This window comes from Pyxicephalus adspersus, chromosome 3 (genome assembly GCF_032062135.1).
Source record: "Pyxicephalus adspersus chromosome 3, UCB_Pads_2.0, whole genome shotgun sequence".
In the NCBI taxonomy this organism is placed as follows: Eukaryota; Metazoa; Chordata; class Amphibia; order Anura; family Pyxicephalidae; genus Pyxicephalus; species Pyxicephalus adspersus.
In genome coordinates, this window is record NC_092860.1 from 143410403 (window position 1) to 143435883 (window position 25481).

At 36.2% G+C, this 25481-nt stretch overlaps 1 protein-coding gene across 1 annotated transcript; it reads right to left on the reverse strand.

Moving 5' to 3' along the window:
• Positions 1–3977: 3977 nt before the first annotated feature.
• CD8B (CD8 subunit beta) lies at positions 3978–25158 on the reverse strand. Its single transcript, XM_072406615.1, has 6 exons — positions 24774–25158; positions 12465–12830; positions 11168–11257; positions 9619–9711; positions 8338–8374; positions 3978–5464 (listed from the first exon to the last, which is right to left on the reverse strand). The coding sequence occupies exons 1-6, from the start codon at positions 24844–24846 to the stop codon at positions 5449–5451; spliced, it is 675 nt and encodes a 224-aa protein (XP_072262716.1). The 5' UTR covers positions 24847–25158; the 3' UTR covers positions 3978–5448.
• Positions 25159–25481: the final 323 nt, after the last annotated feature.

The following is a 25481-nucleotide window of genomic DNA, read 5'->3' on the forward strand; positions in this document are numbered from 1 at the left end:
TGGCTATAGATACACTTTAATCCTGGCTCGTACATTCAGCAGAAGTAAATGGGACCTAGAAAAAGGGATAGAAAGTGAAAGGGAATCAGAGAAAAACTTATATACATAAAAAGATTTTCGAACTCATAACCTTACCTTCAAAGATGGTCATTCCCGTCTTCATTCACTGTAGACTGAGATATATTTGACTCTTTTATTACAGTGCGTTTGCCGATGTGTGAGTACCAAGAAACATCCGCATAACAAAAATCCACACAGTATTCAACCAAAAAGCTAAAAAACAAAAGCACAAATAAAATGAAAAAGGGGAGACACGTAATACATCAGCAGAACTCTGAACACTGAAATGCAATAAGAAGTACAGGGCTTACCCGTAGGATCTTCTCCAATACAAAATGACTCGACTTGTCTAATAACAGAAGGTGTTAAATACCACGGAAAGGAAAACTCAGACATACAGGCCCTTCTTGTATTTGCCTGACTCAAACCAAGAGCCATAAATACGTTATTTTCTACTGTGTGAAACTTGGCACTCCTACCTTTTCTTATATTATTATATTTTTAAAATCATTTATGAAACAAGATGTTAGTACAGAAAAATAATTGATATCCATCAGATAAGTATTGAGAGTGGGCATACAATCTATTTTTATTATATGTCTCAGTGGAACTTACGGTAAACCTGTGCTTTGAACACACCGTCAGCAGATTTTACTTACCCTTCACTCACCACTGTTTTGACCCATTGCCATAGTCCAGAGAAATACCGGGTCCTTGCAGGTATGGGTGAACATGTGACACAATCATTGCCCCTTACAGGTCCGTGCCTGGCTCTTAGCCAGCCAATCAGCAATAGTGCTGCTACATTGGAGTAGAGGGAAGGGGCCGCTATAGACTCACGGAGGGTACACAGGCCGCAATGAACAGGATAATTGATGGGATGGAGGTGCATGGGTAAGGTAAGTAAAGCCTTCTTACAGTGGCCCTGTAAAGTCAACCTGTTACTTTGCCCAATATAACCAAAAAAGTGGCTTGTTTTATAATTCCCAAATCCAGGTTGTTCACAATGTATTCTAGAGAATATAACACAACACGGTTTTCCAGGGAGACTGCCAACCCTCTAATCTATAAACCAGTAGATGTTTCTGAGCTGCTAGAAATTGAACAAACCCAGAATCTTTGCGCCAGCCTTCGAGGATCTTTGAGAGTGAATCATTTCATGTTAATGGTCATCAAGGCTTGTCTTGGCCGAACTCCAGCCATACAAATAACTTTTTTATCCATATGTAGCGAAGACTCGCTTGTGCTGTAGCAGTAGGCAATTTTGTCTTAGATGTTGTGTTTAGTCTGCACATGGAGCATCAAAATCTCCATGCTTTGATCTCCGTGCCTGATTTCTGAGCTGATGGACTACAGTGTCATCAAACCGTCCCTTCCCTTTCATCTATTGGCTGCCTGGAATGTCATTCAATTGAAGCCAGGGTGGATGTAAACTTGGGTTGTATAGGAACCCCAACTTCTCATTTGACTGAATGATGTATTCAGACCTTTCCACAGGTGTCAGGAAAAGCTTTATGGTTGGTGAATAAAGAGGAAAGAGGAGAAATGAAATGGTATTAGTGTGATGTGGGGTCAAGGTTGTATGATCCTAGAGGCCATCTCTAAACTTCTCTTAATGCTTAATTGCAATGGTTCATTCAATATGTATCCTTTCTCTAGCATTTATCTCACCTTCCCTCCACATCATAGCTCCGCCATTTCTTGGAGGTGTCCATGTGCACCTTGTTATAGAAGCTAACTATAAATTGATTATAGAGGTTGCCATTTTGATTTTGCTTGGTGAACCTGATGTGGGGACATACCAAGGGTCTTAGGCTGCCATTTTGCTGCTTTTGGTGTATCCTCGCACCTTCACAAGGAGGTATGGGCAGCCCCCAGGCATATATTCTACAATCTGTTCAATGATATACATGTTTCTAGACCGAGCTCACATAAATTGAAGTTAAACACAGAAGGACCTTGACATTGTGTGGCTTCCACATATATTTGCAGATGCATGCAACTAAATCATATTGTTAAAACAGTGTAATTTTATCTAATTACTGTATGTGCTGGCCCAGATTTTTCAACCCTCTTCTCACCTCCCAGCATTACCTTTAATGTAGCAGTCATGGGAGGAGAAAATCAGGGCTCTACTGAAGGTAAAAGGAGCGAGAGTCCGCCAGGGCTGCTGACATTATATTGAACATAGCAGCACTAAGCAGCAGTCTCAATGTCTACACAGGTAAAAAATGTGTATAAAAAAATTAGATACACTTATAATGAACGTTTGAAATGACAGGTTCTCTTAACGCTCTCAGCATGTATTGTGCATTGACATGCCTTGGTGTCATTTTGTGGTTTAAAACCTGGAACAGCCAAGTTCAAAATATTTTCAGATTAACACAAATGGCTGTCAGTAATCAGAAGTGTTAGATAAGACACTGATAATGTACAAAGTTAGAACATTTCTGAGAAAGTGAAAGGAACTTTTCTTAAACCATGACAGAGTGGATATGGCTTACAGGAAGCAGATGGTAAGAAGAAATAGTTCTAAGGTTGCACCTTTCTGACCTACAGATGGATCAGATGTAGCTGAATCATTGTGATAACTTGGTATATGGGATCAATAAGCTAAGGATGTATATAAAAAGCAATTATCAACTCAAAGGTATAGCGCATATAAAATGAAAATGAATGAAAATGAAACCTTTGGTTTAATACAAGGAGCACATTCTACCTGCTCAGGACAACATCTTTTCATTTGGGTTTAGTTGTAATGTACCAATCCTCCTACTTTCCTGTGCACAGTTATAAATTGTCTTTTTCCTAAACTATAAATTCTATTTGCGAAGTACAATGTACAATGCATTAGCCAGGCCTGCCAATGGTTAGGCAGTGTTTATTTTGTTTCGGGAGGCTGCAGTATTGCACACATACTGACCATAGAGAATAGGGCTCTGCAATCTTCTACTCAGCACAATTTCACTTTTTTAAGAAAAAACGTTTTTATTGGATAGCAAAATGACTTTTTAAAGTGAACTGCAGGCTGCTGTAGTATGAGTGTAAGGCTTTTATTTCATTGTGCCCCTGCATAAGTGAATATTGGATATACGGGGTGACATTGTATTTTTTGCACTGTTATTGTTGCTCAGAATGAATTCAGATTCAAAAATAGTACAGCTTGCAGAGAAACAAAATCTTAGTTCCAAAGCACAACATTTGCAAAGTACACGGATGGGCTCTAGAACAGTGCTTTTTTAGAAAGAAAAAAGGTAAAAAAGAAAATAATACAGCTACTGAACTGTCTCTTAAAATAACTTATAGCACTCTAAGAATCATTGTTCATGCACTATATGTTTATTTGTACAGGTTGACAATCAAAAAAAAGTTTTCCGGCATTAATTTCGGAGTGCGTTTTCACTACAGGGGCTGTAGTACACTGTTTAGCCACTTATGTCTTGATGGCGCTGTTCTGCAGAAACAGCTGTTAGGTCTTCCTTGCTACACTAAATACACGTTGAGACGTCCCTGCTACCTGCTCTCTGGAACTGTGCCACATGTCCACGGGTTCTGCGAGAGGAAGGCTGGCCTGTGTGTGGAGGTGAGTATAACTTTCCAAAATCCAGCACTCCTCAGGTCCGGAGGTTGCCGGATTTGTGAATGTCAACCTGTACAACAATCTTTTAAAGATTTTCTGCATCACAACTCAACTAGAGTAAGATAAATTTTAGGTGTTTTTGCTTTTTATATACACCTAAAAATAAAATAAAATTGATTGAAATTGTGGAAGTTCACAGTGAGATCGTATGCCATTCATATGTCTGTATGCTTACCTTGATGTGTATTGACCAAGCTAATAAATAAACCTGTCAAGCAAAAAAAAAAAAGAATACCTAGAAAAAAATAACTGCCCTGTTCAAGATATTACACACACATAGAGTTTTTTTTTCTTTATTTACAATATATAAAGCTGTACAGTGCAAATTAAATGCAAATAAGTTCGTAAATTACAAAAAAGAACAACTGTATCTTTAGAAAATGTGGGCTTCTCTAATATATGAAGGCAAAATAATCCTTTTTATAAATATAACTATTTACTGAATTTTCGGTATACAATCTTCAGTCTTCCAGCCTCTGGGGTTTCTATTTGCAGAAATCAGAATCAACTGGATGGCGGGAATTACTATGAGCAGAAGAAGCCACTTGGATGAATTGTGACACTTTATTTAAGTATAATAGCAAGTTCAGTTAACTTGGGCTACATACACACGTTAGACTTTTGTCATTGGAAAGAATCTTTCTTGATCCTTTCCAACGACAAAAGACTGAACAATGCATGAACAAGTGCTGTACATACAACGCCATTCTGCTGTCTCCCCTTCACTTGTATTCCGCCAGGACGGACCCATGAACGATGTTGGATGAACGCTGTACACACGTCAGATTCTCCTCCCATACTAGCCTTGAGGCGATAATCAAGCGAGAAACATCTGACCTGTGTACGTAGCCTTAAACATAACACCAATAGATTGCTCCACTTTTTTTTTGCTTATTAAGTTTTTTATTAAGATCCAGCAGGAGCTCCTTGGACAATCTTTGAATTTTATCATATAAAGCATCACTATGATAATGGAAGTCACATGGAATGTTTTTCAGCAGGGGTGTCTAAGCAGATATTTGTCTTCTTCAGGTGAACTCCAACATTACCGTTTGTAAATGTTTGCTTTCTTAAACATCACTAAAGTAATAGGCTAGATCAGCCTTTTCTACCTTTAACATGGGGGCCCCTTGAAATAACTTTCAGATCTTAGGGAACCCCTACTATATCCACAGCTCAAAGTATATGGTGGCTCAAGGCATCCCTGGAAATCTCTGGTGGAATCCTGGTTGAGAAACACTGTGCAAGACAAGCACGATCATTTTATGGTTTAAGGACTAAAACTGTCTTATATCCTTTTTACAAGGTAAAAATAATACTGTTTGGGATTTAAATATCTTAAAATTAATTTGTATTGTAATTTTTTGCAGGGTCCTCCATGCTTAATGGCTGTTTTAGTATGGCAGCATGTTGACTTTCTGGATAACATTGAATCATTAAATTCCTGGGTTCAGATCCCACCTGGAATAATACACCTGAGACTTATTAGGCATAAGCACTATCATACTGTAGAAGGTTTTTTTTGAGCCTGGGTGGTTCATGAGCTGATTGATGCAGCGAGATGCTACATTGCGCCTATGTGCGGCTCAGTGCAAGTTTAACATTTGTAAAGTCTGTATTGCCTCTGCGCCAGTAATATTCTTGCACAATGACACATAAATATATACATATTTATATTTAGCCTTCACACTTAAGTCCAAATGGTGATAACCTTAATAGAATATCTTCATGGAATACGGTGGAATGTGTTATTGTTTTGGGGAGCTGAAAATGAACAAAAACAAATTGATTAATAAAAAATTTAAATTATGCCAATACGGTTTGCAATTTTCTTTTATCTAATATATGAATATATATAAAATATATAATACATTATTTGAAAAAGACTTTTATCTAGCAAAGATCAATCAACATGAAATCATCTTGTACTGGTCTAACACCAAAAATACAGATGTTGGTCTTATACCTCTATGAGTATTGATAATCAGTAAAGCGGATAACCCCGGCTGAACCTAAAACTATTAAGTAAACTGCCCTGGGCTCCCTTGGGCTTCTAAAGCAACTGAACATTACCTTTCTACACAGACCATAAGTGTCTATTTCATTGCAGTGATCAGGGGAGGAAACCAGAAGGATTCCTGGCCAATATTACAGAAATAATAGAATGCTACGTGTGTGAAATAGGTTTAGTAATAGGTTAGAGTCTGACCTAGAGACATAAAACAAAAATAAAGTTTTTACGGAATTACCAGGAAATACAGTAGTTAGGGAAGGTTTTCAGATGACTATGACACAACATGTCTAACACCCTCTCCTGTGTAGGTATAAGCCTCTGGCATTCTCGCAAAAAGTTCCTTGAACTTCTGACGGTTCCGTGAAATTTTGGCAAACCAATTTCGCGAAAATATCGGAAGATCAAAGAAATTATAACAGGAGGATTCACAAGATTCCCTGGGATTCCTCCTGTTTGTGATCCCCGGGGCACTAGAGGTTAATACATTTTGAATATTTTTTTTAATTTAAAATTTGACATCGATTGGCGAATTTACACTGGCCGTTCTCGCTTAAAATTTCAGTAAGCAAGAACGGCTAAATTTGTTGCAAGATCAAGTTTTAAAAACTTGCTCACTCATCCCTACTTCTGTGTAGTCAGTTAAGTAGTGGCAATCCATAGGTGGTGCTACTATAGAGAGCTTCTTCTAGAGAGCTAGCTGCCATTTTGTGTGGGAATACTATGTTGTCTCATAGTGTGACCATTTTGGAGCAGTGGACAACATCTTTAAGCTTAATCTGTTGTATTAATAGGACCCTCTGACTAGGAAGTAAGATACATGGGCATAAAGCTGCAAGGTTATAAGGAGAGTCTCTGGGGCCAAGGATTTTGGCATGGCATGGTGGAGAGCATCTTCTTCAAGGATGCAAAACCCCTTCTTTAGGGTTTGTACCTTTTGTAATTGGTGAATAGGTATTTGTCTAAGATTTTCTGAAGGCCAGATCTCCCAGACCACTTGGTGGCATAATATTTTGCTCTTTGTGATAGAAAGATCTTTCTTTTGCAGGACATAGTCCTCTTTGTTCACTTATGGGGTTGAACGAGATTGGTTTTGGACTCTCTGTCCTGGTAATGACACAGATGAAGTGATCTCCATAAGTATTTATTGGTTAAACATGTTGGAGTCAACTGTACATTAATCAGTGTTACTCCTGAGGAAGCTATACTAGTGAAACGCATAGAGGAACACTTATAAAGGACTACACTTTATGGAAAAACTTGTTGCATAAGCATGTGGAGCATCTCAGCAGAGTTTGAACTCTGGATTTTTATGTGTATAAGAAGATTGTGTGTTTTAAAATTATGTAACATAAAAATCTCCCATCATCTGAATTTTCCAGCTGGCATTGAGATATCTAGTTTTATAGTACTAAAATATTACCTATTTATCATTCTCCTTGAAGTTGGATGCAAGAAAATTGATCTGCTTTTACTGGCTGTTGTGTGCAGCAATACTAACACAAATCTCCTTTAGGGTGCTATTGTGTACTCCAATGGGAAGGTCCTTTAACATGTTCTAGTGAAAACTCCATAGTAAAACGTAGATTCAGAGATATGGAAAAGCTAAATTGATTTGGGTTCCCGCACAAAGTTGCAGCAACCTCCAAACCAATTTCAGCAAATTCTTAGACTGTTTTGCACAACAAAGCACAGTTTTACATAGTCCTGTAGTTTAAAGCTTCTACCCCTTTCCTCACATTCCTATTGGCCCATCTTTATGATGGTTAGGCTCACTGGCCAATAGGAGGTAGCGGCAGGATAAGGCTGCGTACACATGTGCAATAATTATCGTTGGAAACAAACGACTAATGACCGTTTGTGCGATAATTGTTAACAAAAAAAATGCACAATGACGCTGATGAACAAAGTTTGTCGCTGGAAATGAACGACCCTTCCGGCGGATCTAATTGGGCGACGAATGTTTACAATCTTTTGTGTGTACGGTCGTTCAGTGATCGTGGATTGTTCTGCAGTTCACTATCTCCTTTACATGTCACGTCCTGCATCATTCAAACGATTGTATCTTGCGTGTGTACAATATTGGTGGATTATATTTGAACGATCATATTGTTACAGCATGTACAAAATTGTGCACAATAGGATTGTTCAAAATAATCGTGCATATTCGTTGATCTGCCGTTAGTAGTTCGTTTTCTAACTACCATTTTTGCACGTGTGTACCTAGCTTAAGATTTGGCCCTATCAAGTACAATAGCTTTGCCAGGGTGTCTCGTATTTAGCAAGGATTGTGATGTTGTTTCATGCTCATAAAAGCACCTGTAGCTTATCTGCACTTTAAATCTGCACTACTTTTTTATCTTTTTAAAGCACAAAAAATTTATATTTCAGTAAATCATGGCTTGAATATTCTTATATAAGTTTAGTTTTGAACACCCATAAACATGCTGAGTCAGGGAACCCCACTGCATTGCTCCCTATCGGGATCCAATACAAAGAATAGATGTAATCATGCAGCAGCACCTTGGTGATAAGATGTTTGTGCTGCTGCTGTACGGTCTGATGTGGTTTTGGCAATGTTTATCACATCTGTCTACTGATACGTTGCTACCACAAACACACTTACTACTTTCTGAAGTACATGTGCGTCCTCCTGTACACACCTAGAAAAGAGAATTTTGAACAATTATGTCTTTTTCTGGTTTAATGTACATTTTACATTTTTCAGTAATATACTAATGCCGTCCAGTAAGCAACTATGCATAAAAAATGTACAAAATGTTCCGTTCTCTCTTTTAAATGATCCTGGAATGCACCTGCTGCAGTTGTTGGAGCAGAAAAAGCATGCATACTTGAATACAGGATCATTAGGGGGCAGAGGCAATGTACATTCTTAACCCTGTGCTGTGTAACTGACCCCACTTCCCTGTGCTTGTTGCTGCATTACAAATCATGTCATATCATACTTCCAATTCAAATCTGATTGTCATAAAGCTTTCTGTTACAGGTGGCAGGGAAGGTGTTCTTGTATCTGCAGAAAGTGTATTTCCAAACAAAGGAACTCATTCCCAGATATTTCTGTGAACCACAAGACAACTTCCTTGCATGAGGTGTAATCCTAAAGATACATGCTAGACGAATGTCACCTGGGTTGATTAGTTGTAAATGTTGAACAAATTTAGCATGTGTACAACAGTCCTCCAATATTGTTCATCAATCTGCCCAAGACTGAGTCGGAATGACTTCTGTACTTTGCTATGGAAGAGAGCACAGCGGAGTGCTACCTGCTCGTCCTCCCCCTCCCCATAGAACAGAACAATAAGGTGTGCAACTTTTCCATTCTCCAACACATTTCCCATCTTGGGATGAGAAAACTGCTGCTTCATACATACAGTTCAATAAAAAAGCGTTGTAACCATAGGACAGGGGGTCTTTCATCAGATAAAAATAAAGGCAACAAATCTAAAAAGAGAGTTATTGAAGCCATAATATCTAAGGACTGGTGAGCTTCAATATAAAAAGTTATTCTTTTTTGCTGTGCTTTAATTTTCAAAATTTTTACAAATACTTTTGACCTGGGCAGGGTCCTCTCCTTCTCCTGTGTCACTGTATCTGTCTTTCATTTGCAACCCCTATTTATTGTACAGCACTGCATAATATGTTACCGCCATATAAATACTGTTTATTATTATTATAAATAATAATAATAATATTATTAATAATATTAATATTTGAGCTGAAATGACATTCCTATTTTAAAAGACTTTAAATGATACACCTTACGATTTTTAAAACATTTGATATGTCAGTACTTACTATTATGTATTTTAATAATTATATATTTTTTTTAATTTAGGAAATTTTAGTATATAATATTTCTGTATAGAATAATACTATGTATACTTACGATATGTATGGGATACCAGAAAATACAGCCCTATCATAAGGATAACAGCAAATCCTGCCACAGGGGCCCAAATCACAGGGCTGCAGATCAAAACTGTAAAAGAACAACAAAAATATGAGATGTGGAATAGAAAATAACATTGTTTTCAGTTTGTATTCTGCAAAACATACAAATTATTATTTGGCATCGCTGTCTATGGGTCCGTTCCTTTTTGTGTTATTAAGTTATTAAGCAGTAAGCTGGTTTGTAGTTTTACAATTCTCTATGTCGCAGTGTGACCGATGTTAAATAATTGCTGTAAAGCACATACAGACCTGAAACAAATGTGATGAGTGAAATCTTAGAAAAGACAGAAGTTCTAACTTTTACTGTTCTAGTTCTGACGTAAAATTTTTTGTAGGTGTTTACTATAGTGCTTTAACCATGGGGTTTGTAAATGTTTCCACCAAACTTTTAACCACATTTTTACATACGTGGACTGGATTCAGTAAGAAAGTATATGAATTATGAGTAAGCATTGATTCTCCAATGTTTTATTTGGATCTAGTGGGAAAAATTTGAAAATTTTGGGTTATTGTTGGGAGAATCTTGGTTGAAAGGTTCATAAATGCACCCCTACGTTTCCTTCACTGGAGATCACGATCTAATGCCTCTTCCACTGGTAAAGTCAAATGTCCATAACATACTGTAAGGCTAATTTGGGGGAAAAACAAACATTCTACAAGTATGATTGTGGGGTGTGGGAGGAAGCCAAAGAGCCCGGAGAACACCCATGTGACACCCAGGAGAGAACATACAAACTCCAAGCAGTTGGTGTCCTGACCTTTAAGGTTTAAAGTATCCTTGCTGCAAGGTGAGAGTGATAGCCTCTAAACAATGGCACTGAAGACTTTGTTATAGCCCAAGCATAACTTAAAAATAGTAAGCATTACATAGAATTGGTGGAATACAATATTGTGCTCCTTACTGTGCCAAAATGCAATACCTAAATGATGGCAGCCACCACAATACTAAACGGGTGCATTACAAACGCTGTCATCTTCTGCTGATAGGCAATGTTTGCACGTAAAATAGCACAAGCTATCTATTTTGGGATTGTTGGATCACAAGATGAAAGCAGGCAATGATTGATCCAATGGACATATCATAGTAACTGACATCATCCAAACTTAACACTACACCACCAATAGGTGTGGCAAACCAAACAACTGAAGAACACCATCTGCTTAAGATGCAATTTATGTAAAACATTTCTTTAAAGAGTGTCAAATTCAGTAATAAGAAATGAACAAGCGGCACTAATTCATTATTTGCACCACTTGTTCATTACTTAATATTTGGTGAGTTGGTTGCACTGTGAAGTTGGCTGTTTTATACCCTGTTCCTATTTAACTATATTAGTATTCCAAATTGAGTAAAAGGCTCTTAATGACCGGAAACATTATCTGGATCACTTTGGAAAAAGTAACACTAATTTAGGTAAAACCTACAGTTGTGTCAGGTGGCTAACAGCTTATGTCAAACGGCAGGCACAGTTTCTATAACTTACCTGGTGGTGGGACTTTTGGACTGTTGGGTTTCTTGCATTTGCACGGAGGTTTCCTTGTTGGTATTGGGAAAGTAGTAGGAAGAGTCTCAACTTAAAAGAAAAAAAAAAAATTTAGAATTATTTATTCCACAAACATCTGTCTGTCCAGATATACCATAATATATTCAGGCTTCCACTTGCAAACAAATGAACCAACTAAAAGAAAGGCAAAGAAAATTGAAAAAAAGAAAACTAATTCAGGCGCTGCAATTTATTAAGTTTTTGTTTTTGGGGGTTCAGACAAACTTCAATTAATTTATGGGTTTAGTTATTAAATCCTCTTTTGCTCTTGTTTTTGTTCTTGATTTATTCCTAATGTTTTTCTATGCAAGATTTTTGATAGTTCCCCTGAAGAAGCAGGCTCTCCCTGCGAAACGCATCAGGATTTATTTAATGTCACTTATCAATATTATCTATACCTGACCTACTAGAACTGATTCTGAATAGTGGTTTTGTATACTGTATTTTGTCAGTTTAACCTGGAAATGTAATTCTCATTGTGATACTTTTGTCAAAAGCTTTATGTGTTTTTTAATATTTACCTTAAATAACCTTTTTTAATTTTACAATAAGCTTGTACAAAGCTTCGTGCCACAAAACTCCCCACTGTTTTGGAAGATCATTTCCTTGTGTATACATTGTACACCCTCATCTGGTCTTAAATGATTTAGGGAGGTGGTGATTAATAATATTTATGTGGAAATGTTTAGGGGTCCTATCTCTTCCTTCTTTTAATATATCTTTTAAAATGTTTCTTCTGCACATGCCGGGAAGAAATAAATAGACTCCCACTCCTGTGTGGGATTTACATCATCATGAAGATCACCTCCAGGAAGAGAAAAAAGAAGATGGTAGCACCTGGTGGGGGAATGGGAAAAGTAAGTATTGCAAATTCAGTTTCGCTTTAGGATGTAGAGAAACAAAATATTCAAAGTAAGAGCCTGAGCTGCTTCTGCTCCAGCACTCCCTCTGGTGGTGGGTTCTCTTACCTTCTGGTCATGTGATTCCAATTTGCCACATGACCGCCCATATAAAAGGAAGTGACTGGCAACAGGATGTTGCCTGAACAAGGAGTTCCTCGCTATGTTTCCAGGTTCCAGTTGCCCTTTGACACCATGACAAAAACTTTGTGTGCTCTACCATTATAATCATAAAGTAAAAGCTTTGTACTTTGCTATCAGCATTTGGTGTGACCATTTTCAAACAAAAGTTTCTGGTTAAAGTTCTTGCTATAATCGCCAAAATCACCATAACTTACCAACTGTCAGCAAAGTTCCACTTCCAAAGGTGAGCTGTTGTGTTATGTCCACCATGCAGTAATAGAATCCGCTGTCTGACTGCTGAACATCTTTTATTTTCATAATGGATGACAATGGAAAATTGTTCTTCTTCATGTTAATTCGGCTCTGGGTGGCATTGCCAAATATATAGCTCTCCTTCGGGCCAAAAACACCACATACAAGGAACTCCAGGTTTGTATTTCTGGGAATCTCTCTGTACCAGCAGATTCGTAGATTGTCAGTTGTTTTTCCCTTCAACTCACATTTTAACTCGATTTCTTTGTTAACCAGTTCAAGAACAAAACCTGGTGCCTGGATTAAGGTTACATCATTGGCATAAGTGTCTGTAAGGAAACAAAAGAGAAGTATTTTATAAAATGAACAATATTCATAAAGAAGAACCCAGTGATAGAGAAACATGTCAATTGCATTTGGCAAGATTGAGTTAAGATTCGCAGTGCAATGCAATTAATAGAGCTGTTCTAACCCGGAACTGGGAGGTTATTTGCTAGAATTAAGGATCCCAATATGTCAAACAACCTTAAAACATTTCCTTATGATTTATGAGAAAGAGTAAAAAGTAGAAATGTTATCATTTGTTATTTGAGATTATTCATTTTTGCTATACAAGTAGTCCCCAGGTTAAGAAAATCCGACATATGGACAACTCCTAGATATGAACGGGACTTACCTGCTCCCTCATGTGCAGGACTGAGGCTCTGAGAACTGAGGTTATAGGTGAGCTTAAGAGCGGAGCTGATCTGTAGCCTCTTGTAACTCTTTAATGACCAAGTCTTTTTGCATATCAAAGCACTGCTTGCTCCAGAAGTTAATGAATGTCTAGGCTGCATAAAGTTTTTTTGTACTTTTTTTTTTTTTTGCTTTGTTTGTGATTAGCTTACAGTGAAGATTTTATACAGTAACTGACACCACGCTGTCTAATAATATGTTGATACAAACATCTGTCATTATTGCATTTTATAAAAAAAAAACTGTTAATACCTGTTCCAACTTACATACAAATTCAACTTAAGAACAAACCTACAGTGCCTATCTTGTATGTAACCCGGGGACTACCTGTATAACTCCCTTTGAACCCCTATGGCACAAACCATCAAAGAAGGGGTAAAAGTGCTTGTATTCTTTTCATCTGTTTTTCACTTTAAAATTCAAACTTAAACTCTGGAGGTTTGAAATGCCTTAATGAAATGCTTGACCTAACTATTTTACTTATATGTAAAAAAGTGGACACAGACTGCATAAAAGAACATGGCCCAATGTCCATACAACATCTTGACATCCTAAAGTCTTATTACTTCTTCTGCCCTGGGCCAACATCTCATATGCTGTTCAGCCCACAGTAGTACAGGGTTTGCACTCCTGTCCCTAACAACTTTACTGGATAATAAAAAACTTAATTGACACCCATTAAGCCCCGTTGTTAGGAAATAGAGCACTGAGCATTTGCTAATGATTTTCAGAGGCTGGAGTACTGCCTTTCAATAAATAGCGACAAGCTGGGTACCCATATTTAAAGAATTCCAGCATCCACCTCTTAAGGTCCTTCCACAGCACTGATACCACTGGGGGACATTTTGCCTAAATTCTTACTTGGCAGTAGTAGTATGAAGGCAGATTATTAAAGTTGCACTTTAACCAGCAACAAATAACCTGTTGAACCGACCTAATCTAATAACTAATTAAATAAAAAGTATGTCATTACATGAATGGATTATTGCTTTCTTACTATGATCTCAATTCATTTTTATAGAAAGTGAGAGTGTTGAAGTTTAGTGTTAGTCACCTATGTGGGCAGGGTCGATGTTGGGGAGATCTGTTTGCTTCTGACTCCCACATGGATGGAATCCTTTATCCTTTATTACAAATTAGTGCTGCATAAACACCGTGAGTCACAGTAAATATCTGAAAGGGTTTCCTGGAAAGCCCTGAGTACAATAAAACAATCAAATGCTAAAAAGAGTTTCTTCTCAGAGCTGGTCAAAAGATGCAATGGTAACATTGAGCATCCACACTGAGGTTTATGGTTACATTCCTATGGGGTCATTCATGTGCCCTATCCCTAGCTGCACATGTCCACCTATGTAGGTGCACCTGTAGGTAGGTCTAACTAAAAGGAAAATGGATGACTACTGGGTAACACAACCACATGCATCTGTGAAGAAGTAGAAGCTTACCTTCCAAAAATAATTGCTGTAAAATGCAAAAGAAATATATAATGACAATGTGAATAAACATGTAGCAGGGGTAATTCAATGGGCCTGATGCTTTAAAGCTCTCCAAGGCTGGAGAGGATACACTTTCATCAGTGAAGCTGGGTGATCAAGCAAACCTGGAATGGATTTCCTAAAAGTCATTTGGTATTTGTTAGCAAATGTTTTTAATCCTGGACCAGAATTGTTCCAGGTTTGATGGATCACCCAGCTTCACTAATGAAAGTGTATCGTCTCCAGCATTGGATAAGTGAGGTTCACTAGGTGATCTGGATGAGTAGTTGATATTATACTCTAAAAATATGAGATGCATAAAAATAATAATATTGATATGCAAGTCTTATTACTCTGGGCCTTTTTTGAGTTTGTCTACAATAGAAAGTGTCGATTTTGCCATACATCAGCTGATCATAATCTGAGTTTGCATCTTTCTACTGCACGCATGAAGCCTATTGGTTTCTGTGAGGAAATGCAGATAGTTTTATATATCTAAAAGAAATTATATTGATATCTAACCAACCAGCCTAAAGGGAATTAAAGAACAATTCACTCCCTTCCCCCAAACACACACATTCACACGTGTAAAATTCCAGTTACCTTTGTGTTTAGTTGTCTAGCATTAGATACTGACCAACCCATTGAATCCAGCGTTGTTCATTTATTCCTGGCCACTCTTCCGCTGGAGCTGACAGTTTTCCCAATGCTGAGGGCTCAAAGATAGGGTAGAAAAATAAAGATAAATGCTGATATACTTTGCTGCTCAGGGATCATTTTTACGAATAAAAACTAAAATGCTCTTGGACGGCAGTGCACCAATACGTAGTGCATCAAAAAGCAGCGCACCACATATCTATTTTTCAATGTGAGGTGTCATTCAGAATTAAAGGCATTGCATCTCAGTAACTCAAGTTGCATGTGGTCCTGCAAGTAACAGCAACACAGTACTGTGAATAAGCTCCAAACAAAGTACGGTCTGTTCACCTAACAAAGTAAATATTAATTTTGCAAAAAGATTATTAGTAAAGAAGAAGTTGTGTTTATTTTAAATACCCAGTCATGCTAGAAAACAATTATTTTATTTGCTCATTCCAGGGATTTAATTGTTAGCACAGCTTTTCAAAGTTTCCCCAACATTCCCTTTCCAAAGTGAACAGCTTTTGTAAATAACACCATTAAGTACAGAAGTGATTGGGGAAGTTTCTCTAAAATTGTATTTAGTGCTAGGTAGTGCACAGATATGGTTGCTTTTGAGTTCTCTTTTAAAATATAAATTGAATGCATTTGTTACATTTATTTATTTGCATTATTATGTTATTTGTATATCCAGCTGTACCTGTTTGGCTTGTATGTTGTTACGCTTTGGCCGATTGGCTTTTAGGTCTTTATGTTTTACATGTTTACTGATTTTATTTCAGTTTGTGAACCAACCTTTTAACACATAGATCATTGGTCGTTTCCACAAAATAAAAACAGACCTACCCACCATATCAAGAAGAATCTTGAATACAAGAACTTCATATTTTTATTAGTATATATGTGTCGAAATACAAAAATATTTTCTACCAGTCATGCATCATTACTATTAAATGTAGAGCAAAGAAACCCATCTATTATAGTTATTAGCCAGTATTTATATAGCGTCGACATATTACTTAACGCTTTAGAAAGTCCATAGTCATGTCACTAACTGTCCCTCAAAGGTGCTCACAATCTAATTAATAAGATAACTAAAAAAGGTTTTAGGTCTACAATCTCAGACGGAGGCTAAGTCTATATTGTGCAGACTATTCAGCTATGACAACATAAGTGAAATATTCCATTATTTTGCCCAGTTACAGTTAATCAATTCTCTTTATTTTCAAATCATCCCACAGTTATGCCAAATTATGGAACAATTAAACTTGTACGTGGGAAGTTTATAACAGAAACAGCTAACCTCAACCTGAGCCTCTTCTTCTGAAATGTATTTGTCTTTAATAACAAACTCATTAACATTTTTAAAATACTAACAAGAAAGCAAATGATACTAAGTCTCATCGCCAATGAGATTTCTCACCATCTTTGTCTCATTTATGTCTCAAGTCTTCATCCAATTTTAATGGTGAGCAATCAACAACAGTCTAGAGGTGCTTAATGTTATTGGATAGCTTGCTTAGGATGACTATCATTTCAGCAGGTTCTAAACATTTCTAGAAGAAGATTATTATTCCCTAAAGCCAGTATAGAATACACAAGACTCAAACTAAGTTTTAAAAAAAGCAAAGAAAAACATTTTAGTAGTAGGGTAGTTTCATAATATTCAATTTTTTCCACTGGGTGGTATCATCTGAATAATTTGCAGAGCCTTTTAGGAAGCTGTAGTGGCATTGATTAAAGATTAAACACAGGACATGTTTTAAAACCCAGCCCAATCCCTTATGAGATATATATATATAACTAAGAGGAACTATGGCTGTTTCCCCACTTCAAACAGTAAAAGCCTTTGGTAGATGGACATGACTGCGGGTGTCCAGTTCATTCCATCTCTATGGCTAACTTTACATTCATGAGCACATGGCAATCTCATAGAACAGAGCCCACATGTATGCTTAGACCACATGTTTTAAACATTTATGCAACTGATAAATCAATTATTACTATTATGACTTTGTAAGCTGGTTTTATATTTTTTGCAAACTAATACATGATGGCCAATGGATTTACTTAGATGACACAGTCGCCTACATTTGCCAATTTTTGTTGTGGATAAGAATTTATAATACTACTGGAAGTTTTGTATAACTATGCAAAGCATTAAACATCACATGAACATTTATAGACAAAAAGCCCAAAAACTTTTTTGGAGCAAATCCATCAAAAGGAGAGGAATTTGGTTCACAATGTTATATCTTTGAGACGCCTTAATTGAGCACAGCACCAATACTGTGGAGTTGGGTTTACTATGTTCACCATTCACTACAGGGAGAATAAAAGCAATAGGGCACCTGTGACTCTATTATTATTATTATTATTATTAATAAACAGGATTTATATAGCGCCAACATATTCAACATATTACGCAGCGCTGTACATTAAATAGGGATTGCAAATGACAGACTGATACAGACAGTGACACAGGAGGAGTGGACCCTGCCCCGAAGAGCTTACAATCTATTCACACTGACTGGAAATTATCTACATATAACTACTAATCCTTTATTAGTTTTCAGCTAGTTTTCTCCATTTGAAGGCTTACTAATTATCTTGTCTGGGTAACCTTTAACCCAGTTCCATGATAGTCAAAAATATGGTCACCAGATATTCATAATCAGTTTAATTTACATGAATGCTTGATATACTCTTGATAAAGCAACTTCAATCATGTTGTGCGAAATGCGTGAAGCCTAAATGCATCCAATTTTTTACATTGATAATCCAACCAGGAGAAGGACCCTTTGTACGAAAGTAAAATCTAACGTCTTAAAAACCTTAGTTGTACATGGTCCTTGATAAGCTGGAATTGGGATGGTATTCAACACGTGAAATATATATTACGTCATTCTACCAATATGATTGTTCTTTTCAACAAGGATTAGAATCTTGATTTTTTTGGAGGCAGATAGTAAAAAAAGGATAAAAGTTTTTAATATAACGTGCCCTTCTTCTTATTTCCTATTGATGTCTTTGTTAAAAAAAAAAAAAACCCTTTCCTGGATGTTTGGTTCAGCCTAGAAATGTTCTTTTCTTCCAAATATTTCATGGGGGTATGAAATCTCTAGATCCTAAATAATGCTACTTTGCTGTAATATAATTAGAAAAAATCACAATGAAATAATTCTATTTTTTGATTATCTTAAGCATGTGATATGTGATAAAAAGGGTAATGGAATGCATATTTATATAATGCAGACATAATGCATGGTCACTAACTGTATGCAGAATCTAGGTGTGAAATCTTAGCTTGAAGTACAAAGCATTGATAGTGTAGGTAGTACACCAAATGTCTTACCACTGATAGACTGTCCATGTATCTCACATATGCTGTTGTGCATCGGTCTGAGATTCTCATGTATTAAGAGAGTTTTTTAGGTTCCTAGAGCTATTGATACTTTTTAATCAAGCAATTGCAATCTTCTTGTTTGCTGGCACAATTGAGATCAGCGAATGGCCAACAATTTCTACTGTGGTTGATTTTACTTTTCTATCCCTATCATTATTGTCCACAAATCTCTAAGTCAGAGAATTAAGACATTTCAATAATGGCTCACAAATATCAGACCTCGGAACATTTATATTTTGTAGACCAGATGCCTCGAGGTAAACCAGCTGGGCACAAATCATTAGACAGATAAACCGTAAATGTTTTGTTAATACATTTTTTATACGTTTTGCCTATAAAAAGACAAAAAATTAGTTAAGAAACAAGTTTGTTGCATGGTCCATCCCCAAAAGTGAAAAATATTTTGCCAAAGAATAATTTTTTGAAGCTTAAATTTCCTTTACGACTTGGATAATTCTAATACATCTTTGTATAATATAAAATAAAGAAATAATCAAAGAGGGGTATTGGGAACCCCTCATATTGGTCATGGAAGGTATGCAGCCCTGGCACTGAGTGATCTCAGCAATAGGGATCCCAGTAATAGAAGGTATTCCAAGGCGGATCAATCTCCAGCTTCTACTAAAACATGAAATAATATATATAAGTGGACTGATCCTTTAAAAAATTTATATAAAGTTGTTCTTTTATTTTAAGAATTAAAGATTGCCAAGTGGTCCTTGAAATAAAAGTTGACATCTGCCCCGTTAAACCAATGATGCCAATTAGCAGCCCATATGTGTTCAACCTTCAATGTCTTGCTTTGCTAAAGCTGAGGCTAAGTAAAAGTATATTTTGTTCATATTGAATTTTTTTGCTTCTATAGCTGTCACCATGATAAGGAAAGATAATAAATAAAACTGCATGTAATTCTGATTCTCAGCATTGGCACTTATGACCTGCAGTCATTTAATATGATGATTTCCAGCAGTTTACAGATTAAAACAATTTTGCTTCATGTATTTTGTACTAATGTTAAAAAAAGAATGACATTCCCAAAGTTGGTCATTTGTTAATCATTGTTTTAAAAAAAACATAAGTACCGGTTAAGTTTGATAGGAAAGCCTCAGTAACCCTAAATGTTTGTGGGACAAATTCAGGCTATGTATTTGTCTAAAAAAACATTGAACATGGCCCTACTATTGCATGCATTTTCTGGTGCTTTATCCTTCTATAAAACAGCAAATAAACTTTACGGTGGCTCTATGTAAATAAAGTAACACTACATAGGCCAAGTGTTTTGTCTCCTCCCCTTTGAACAGCTGCATTCATTTAGATTGTAAGCTCTTCTGGGTAGGGTCCTCTCCTCCTCCTGTCACTGCCTGTCATTTGAAACCAATATTTGATGTACTGTGCTGGGTAAAATTTTGGCGCTATTTAAATCCTGTTTATTATTAAAATGAATAATAACAATAATAATTCATAATTCATTAAAGTACTGACTGTTTTTGCATTTTGGTAAATTTGAAATAGAATGTAAAGATAAAATACATTGGTGTCTATGGGACCTGTTCACACTGTAGCTGTGGTTTGGGCACGCTGATGGGTAATTTGGTCAGGTCAATTCAATACCTCAGCTCAACATTCAACAAGTGTACATTAACAAACTTGTATTCCTAGTGTAAGGGGTCTTCGTCTCACTAAACATCATCGCATATTGTTCGCCTTTACTGGTTTTGATTCTCACGGACAATTTCCTGTGTATACTATAAAGACCAAATATTCAGCAGGTTGATATACTTATCAAATCTGAATGGTAAAACCATTTGGCCTTCCCGCCAGTCTGGGGTGACTGATTGTATTATTACTAAATGTCTAACAGATAAAAAACACACAAAACCATATTCATGGTATTGATCTTAGGGATGGCTTACTGTGCTGGAAGGATCCTCTAATTAAATGTTTCTCCCTTTCCTCACATTTGGTACCCTAAAAAAAATTTCCAGAGTTGGGTATAAAGGTATTTCAGGTTAGAATAGACAATAGTAGTAATAAGTACAGGCATTTCTCCTATTTGCCGGCCTGAAGCTGGCCTCAACGTAAAAGTAATAGCACAACTTTTCTTTTTGTGAAGAAAGGATGGCGCAGCAAAAGACCCATCGGGCAAATCTGTTAGGACAGAATCACACTTGTGATCCTATAACCCGTTCCCTAAATTCAATATGGATTGGTGGTTGGCTTTAAAAAATATGAGCACCATACCAATCTTTACTGTATCTACAGTCAGAGAGGTGTGTGCTAGTCCAGTTGTAGTTATTTTGTAAATTCATTCATATTGTTGTTTGTTCATATAGGATCAGGCACTTACAAGTAAGATCAGCGCAACCTACAAAATAAAATTACATTGCAACCATAAATTGTTTTGCATATACTTGAATACTGGGGCTAACTGAAGCAAACAAAGCCTTCCACTAATTAAAAGTTCATACACAAAGCAAAAATAGCAAAGAATCTTTTATCCAGACTTAGTAAATGTATGTAAGCGTGGCTACCTATAAAAGGCAAAGCACAAATACACTGTACTCATCTGAAAAGGATCCAATATACATCGGAAGATCTGAAGAGTGCTTAGCCACCCGTTGGAATGGAATAACTACAATTTTGCCCAATCAATCCACATATTCAAGCCGATGCATGACAGACTGTGGCTGTAATGTGTTTATTATGTTGGGATTTTATAAAGGATGGAATGTTTAATGTTATATGGAGGTTGGAGGGAAGAATACATTGGTCGTGCACTCACTATTGAAGCTGTGTGTGACTAGCTAATTATATTAAAAGAGACTAAATATCATGTGTTGATGAAGTTTATGGAAGGCTTCCAACCTTAAAGGCATACAAGCTGGTTAAAAAGGAAGAAAAGTCACATTGAAATTTTAGAAGCTTGCATGATAGACAATAATTAAATTACGCCAGTTTTATTCTAGTTAAATTTATTGAAAAAATTATATTCAAAATAATGGTACACAAAGATTTAAGGAATCTCCTGGTGGTTGTTTTGGCATGTCACTCTCTGGCCTAGTGATCTGCATTCGTTGCACATGTTTGTATTTACAAAATGACTGACATGTAGGGTCCACATTTGTGACCAGCAGCTTGTACCTACAACCCAAATTGTGTGCACAATCTTTATCCATTGCCGCTACAAGAAATCTAATATGTAACATGGTAGAGTTGAAATCTTGCATGAGTCCTCTATATTAAAGATCACAAGAGTCAAGACTGCTTCCATGTTACAGCAGAGTGCTACCATACAACAAGCAACTGTTATAGACTGCTTCCAGCTCAAAAGACACTGCTGTACTGAATGTAATTGTAACAAGGCAGTTGTTTTTTGGCATAAACATAAGGCAAGTTTGGTCTGCATACCAAACCAATTAGTTTAGTGCAGTACTATGACCCGCGGCTCCCTTGACCCAAATGCCTAATAACTGTTATCCGGTCCAATGGTGCCTAAATATCTACAGGACCCCAGGATGAGCAATATGGTACCAAAGGATACACCTTTGTGGTTGTAAGTTCTTTTGAGCCTCTTCCCCTCCTGTGTAATTTTTTGTATCTGTTGGTCGTTTGCAACCCCGATTTAATGTACAGCAATGTGTATTAATGTTGGCGCTATATAAATACAGTTTTTTTATAATAATAATAATAATGTATCATTTTCCAACCATAAGCTTAGATAAGACTATTACCAACATTCCTATTTTTAATAAGAATGAAACTGCAACAGTGCGCTATGGACTAATGCTCTAAAAATGATTTATCACAACTGAATTGATATGTCTTGGAACTGTTCTGTATTCTACCAAAGCACAAGTTTCCTACATGTTCAATTTTGGGTTTTTAAAAACCATATATGTTTAACCTGTTTCCAGTTACTTGAGCGAGACATTAACATACAATACAAAATTGATTCTGAGCAGACTTCCTACACGATTAAGTCAATAATAAGTCTAATTTTATTAAAACTGCTCATTAAACATTACAGTAGCTTTATTTTGGTTCATGTGCAGGTTACATAGGTCTGATAAAAGAAATGTTGATAACATTTGCAAACAGAAATTATTATTTATGGTGATAAAAACAGAAAACATCTTTTGTTCTGAAAATTGCTTTAAATCTGCATTTTTTTTGTTTCATTTTAAAGCAGGAAAAGTGAAAATGCAACATTAAATTGTAGTGTCCATAGAAGAATTCATATTACAGTGTTTTATGACTCTTTAATATTTTATTATTTGACACATCAAATGTTTACTTTCCTTTTCCTATTGAAAATTTGCTAAATTCTTTTATTCTTTAAACAATGTTTCCGCAAAAGTTAATAAATATAATGTGTTCAATACATAGGTAGATGTGCTATCATAGGAAGAAGTGCTATCAAGTCTTATAAACAAAGACACAGAACAGATTACAATCACCATGCTGATTGAGTTGAAACATTGCTTTTCTTACTTTTATGACATAAAGTATAATTAAACTGAAGCATTGCAAATTTTTAGCATTTGTCCAATTTGCAATAAACAATATTGCAGAGATATGGATACAATCAAGAGGTAGATGTTGTTTTTCTGTTTAAATCAAGAGGGCTAAATGATTATATGATGAATACATTAATCACATATTTATAAATTATATTGTTTTGCTGAAAAACATCACTACATACTGGTAAGATTTATTATACTCCTTATATTGGGGTGATTTCTCGAATGTAACAATGAAGGGGAACGGAAGGCCTGCATTGTTTATGGATACTTAAGTCATATGCTACACAAACACTTCTCATGTTTTATGTAATCTCATATCATTTTCCTCATATCGTTTTTTTGTCAACACATAATAAAAATTCTCAAATTTTATAAATATAAATTTACAATAATCAAAGGGGAGCTTTACGGTTCATTTTTGCTTTCCAACTGTATCAATACACAAGCAGAACAGAACACAAAAATAATTTTAAATTCTTAGTGTAAAGTGTAAATCTAACCCCCTTTTGGCCTTACATCGATGTATATGGAATTGTGCATAACCAACTATTTTAGGTTGTATATATATATATATATATATATACACATATACATACTATATATATATATATATATATATATACATACTGTCGGTCACTTGCTATGAAAGCATCCATTGATTGAGGGAGGCCTAAACCAAATAGCGGTAAGGCTGGGGGTATTTCCTAATTGTGCTGCTAATTCTGCCACAAACCATAACTTAATTTAGGAAATGTATACAGAATTGTAAGCTTACCTAAAGGATTGATTCCTAACTAATGCAGGAGAGTTTCTGCTTAATATAATAAATGCTGTTAGTGAGGATGGTATTGCTCATAAACTGTCTATTATTTTTAAACCAAATATATGGCTGGCAAGCGTCAGACAGTCTATAGACAGCTTTAGGTCCAGCTTTATCAGTTACCCCAAGCAAACCAAATGGGCAAATTATTTACTACCTCGCCTACATACGCCTGGAGAAAAGAGCAGCCAGCAGCATAAAAGGAACTGAGCGCGATGCAATTTCTATTGCAGGCCAATACAGACCACTCTCATCTATATGGAGATGGTGTTCCAGGTGGTAGCTGATTCCAGTACTACAAGGCAGCAATAGTAACCACTTTTCCAATTTTTAGAATCAAGGGCTTACTAAAGGAGTTCAGAAACTTCACCCAATAAATGGTGAGAAGACTCTTAGCAAATGTAAGTAAATCATTCACTATTTTCATATATATTTGCCAACATAAACTCTTCTGTATTTTAATATTTGTGAATCTTAAACTATGAAAAATTTCTGACACAAAAAATATAAAAAAAAACTGTGTTATACAATAATGTAGGTGACAGTAAATGGTTAGAAAGACAAGTCACTAAAAAGCTGTTGATCAAAAGTTTTTGCAAGTTTAAACAGTTTGCAATGTGTCTTCATGTAGAAGTGTCCCAGATTTTGGTCCCCCACCATCCCCACCTGCTTACCTGTGACACAGAAAAAGACAAGAATATAGAACCAGCAGATATTGCAGGGTTGGTTTAATCCTAGCTGCTTCATGCTTGCTGAACAGTTTGGTTGTAAGCTGTCTCCAGCTGACTCAATGTAAACCAAATACGATATCCGCCTACAGGCAACCAGCACGTGTCTTAACAAGAAGCCAATCACGGAGTCTGATAACTAATTAAGTGCTCAGTTTAAGCACTATGAAACCCTTTATAGACTTCACCTCTCCTTGTGGCTTGCTTGCCTCACCAATAAGAATTTTTACTTACCATCTGCAACTTATTGACACGTCCTGTGTCATTTGGGAAACCAAGTCCTATGGTTTAAAGTATAACTATAAACCTGCAACAAATCTGATAATGTATAGCAAGGAATAAAACAAATTAAATTTAGAAAACACCATATTGTTCTTTTAGACCACTGCAATGTTTAATATTGGTATACTGTTGTCTACTAATATAATACATTGTGAATATAGACAGAACACGTTGAGGATAGAAAAGTTACTACATCACTATTGTAATTCACTTTCCATAGGGTTAGCAGTGAGAGAATATTATTAGAATAGAAACAGGTAAAAATAAGATCAACTTTTTTTTCTTCTCTAAACTGGGCCTGATGTTGAGGCTTTGAAGCAAAAATATTTCTGGGCATCTTTGTCTGGTACAGCGGATACGGTAAGAGCCCAT

Excerpts from the sequence above, each read along its gene's own strand:
- CD8B (XM_072406615.1), bottom strand. The coding sequence starts at position 24,846 with ATGAAGCAGCTAGGATTAAACCAACCCTGCAATATCTGCTGGTTCTAT. Across the intron at positions 9,712-11,167 it reads TCCAAAAGTCCCACCACCAG|TTTTGATCTGCAGCCCTGTG; the intron begins GTAAGTTATAGA and ends GTTCTTTTACAG. Across the intron at positions 8,375-9,618 it reads TCTGGTATCCCATACATATC|GTGTGTACAGGAGGACGCAC; the intron begins GTAAGTATACAT and ends TCTCTTTTCTAG.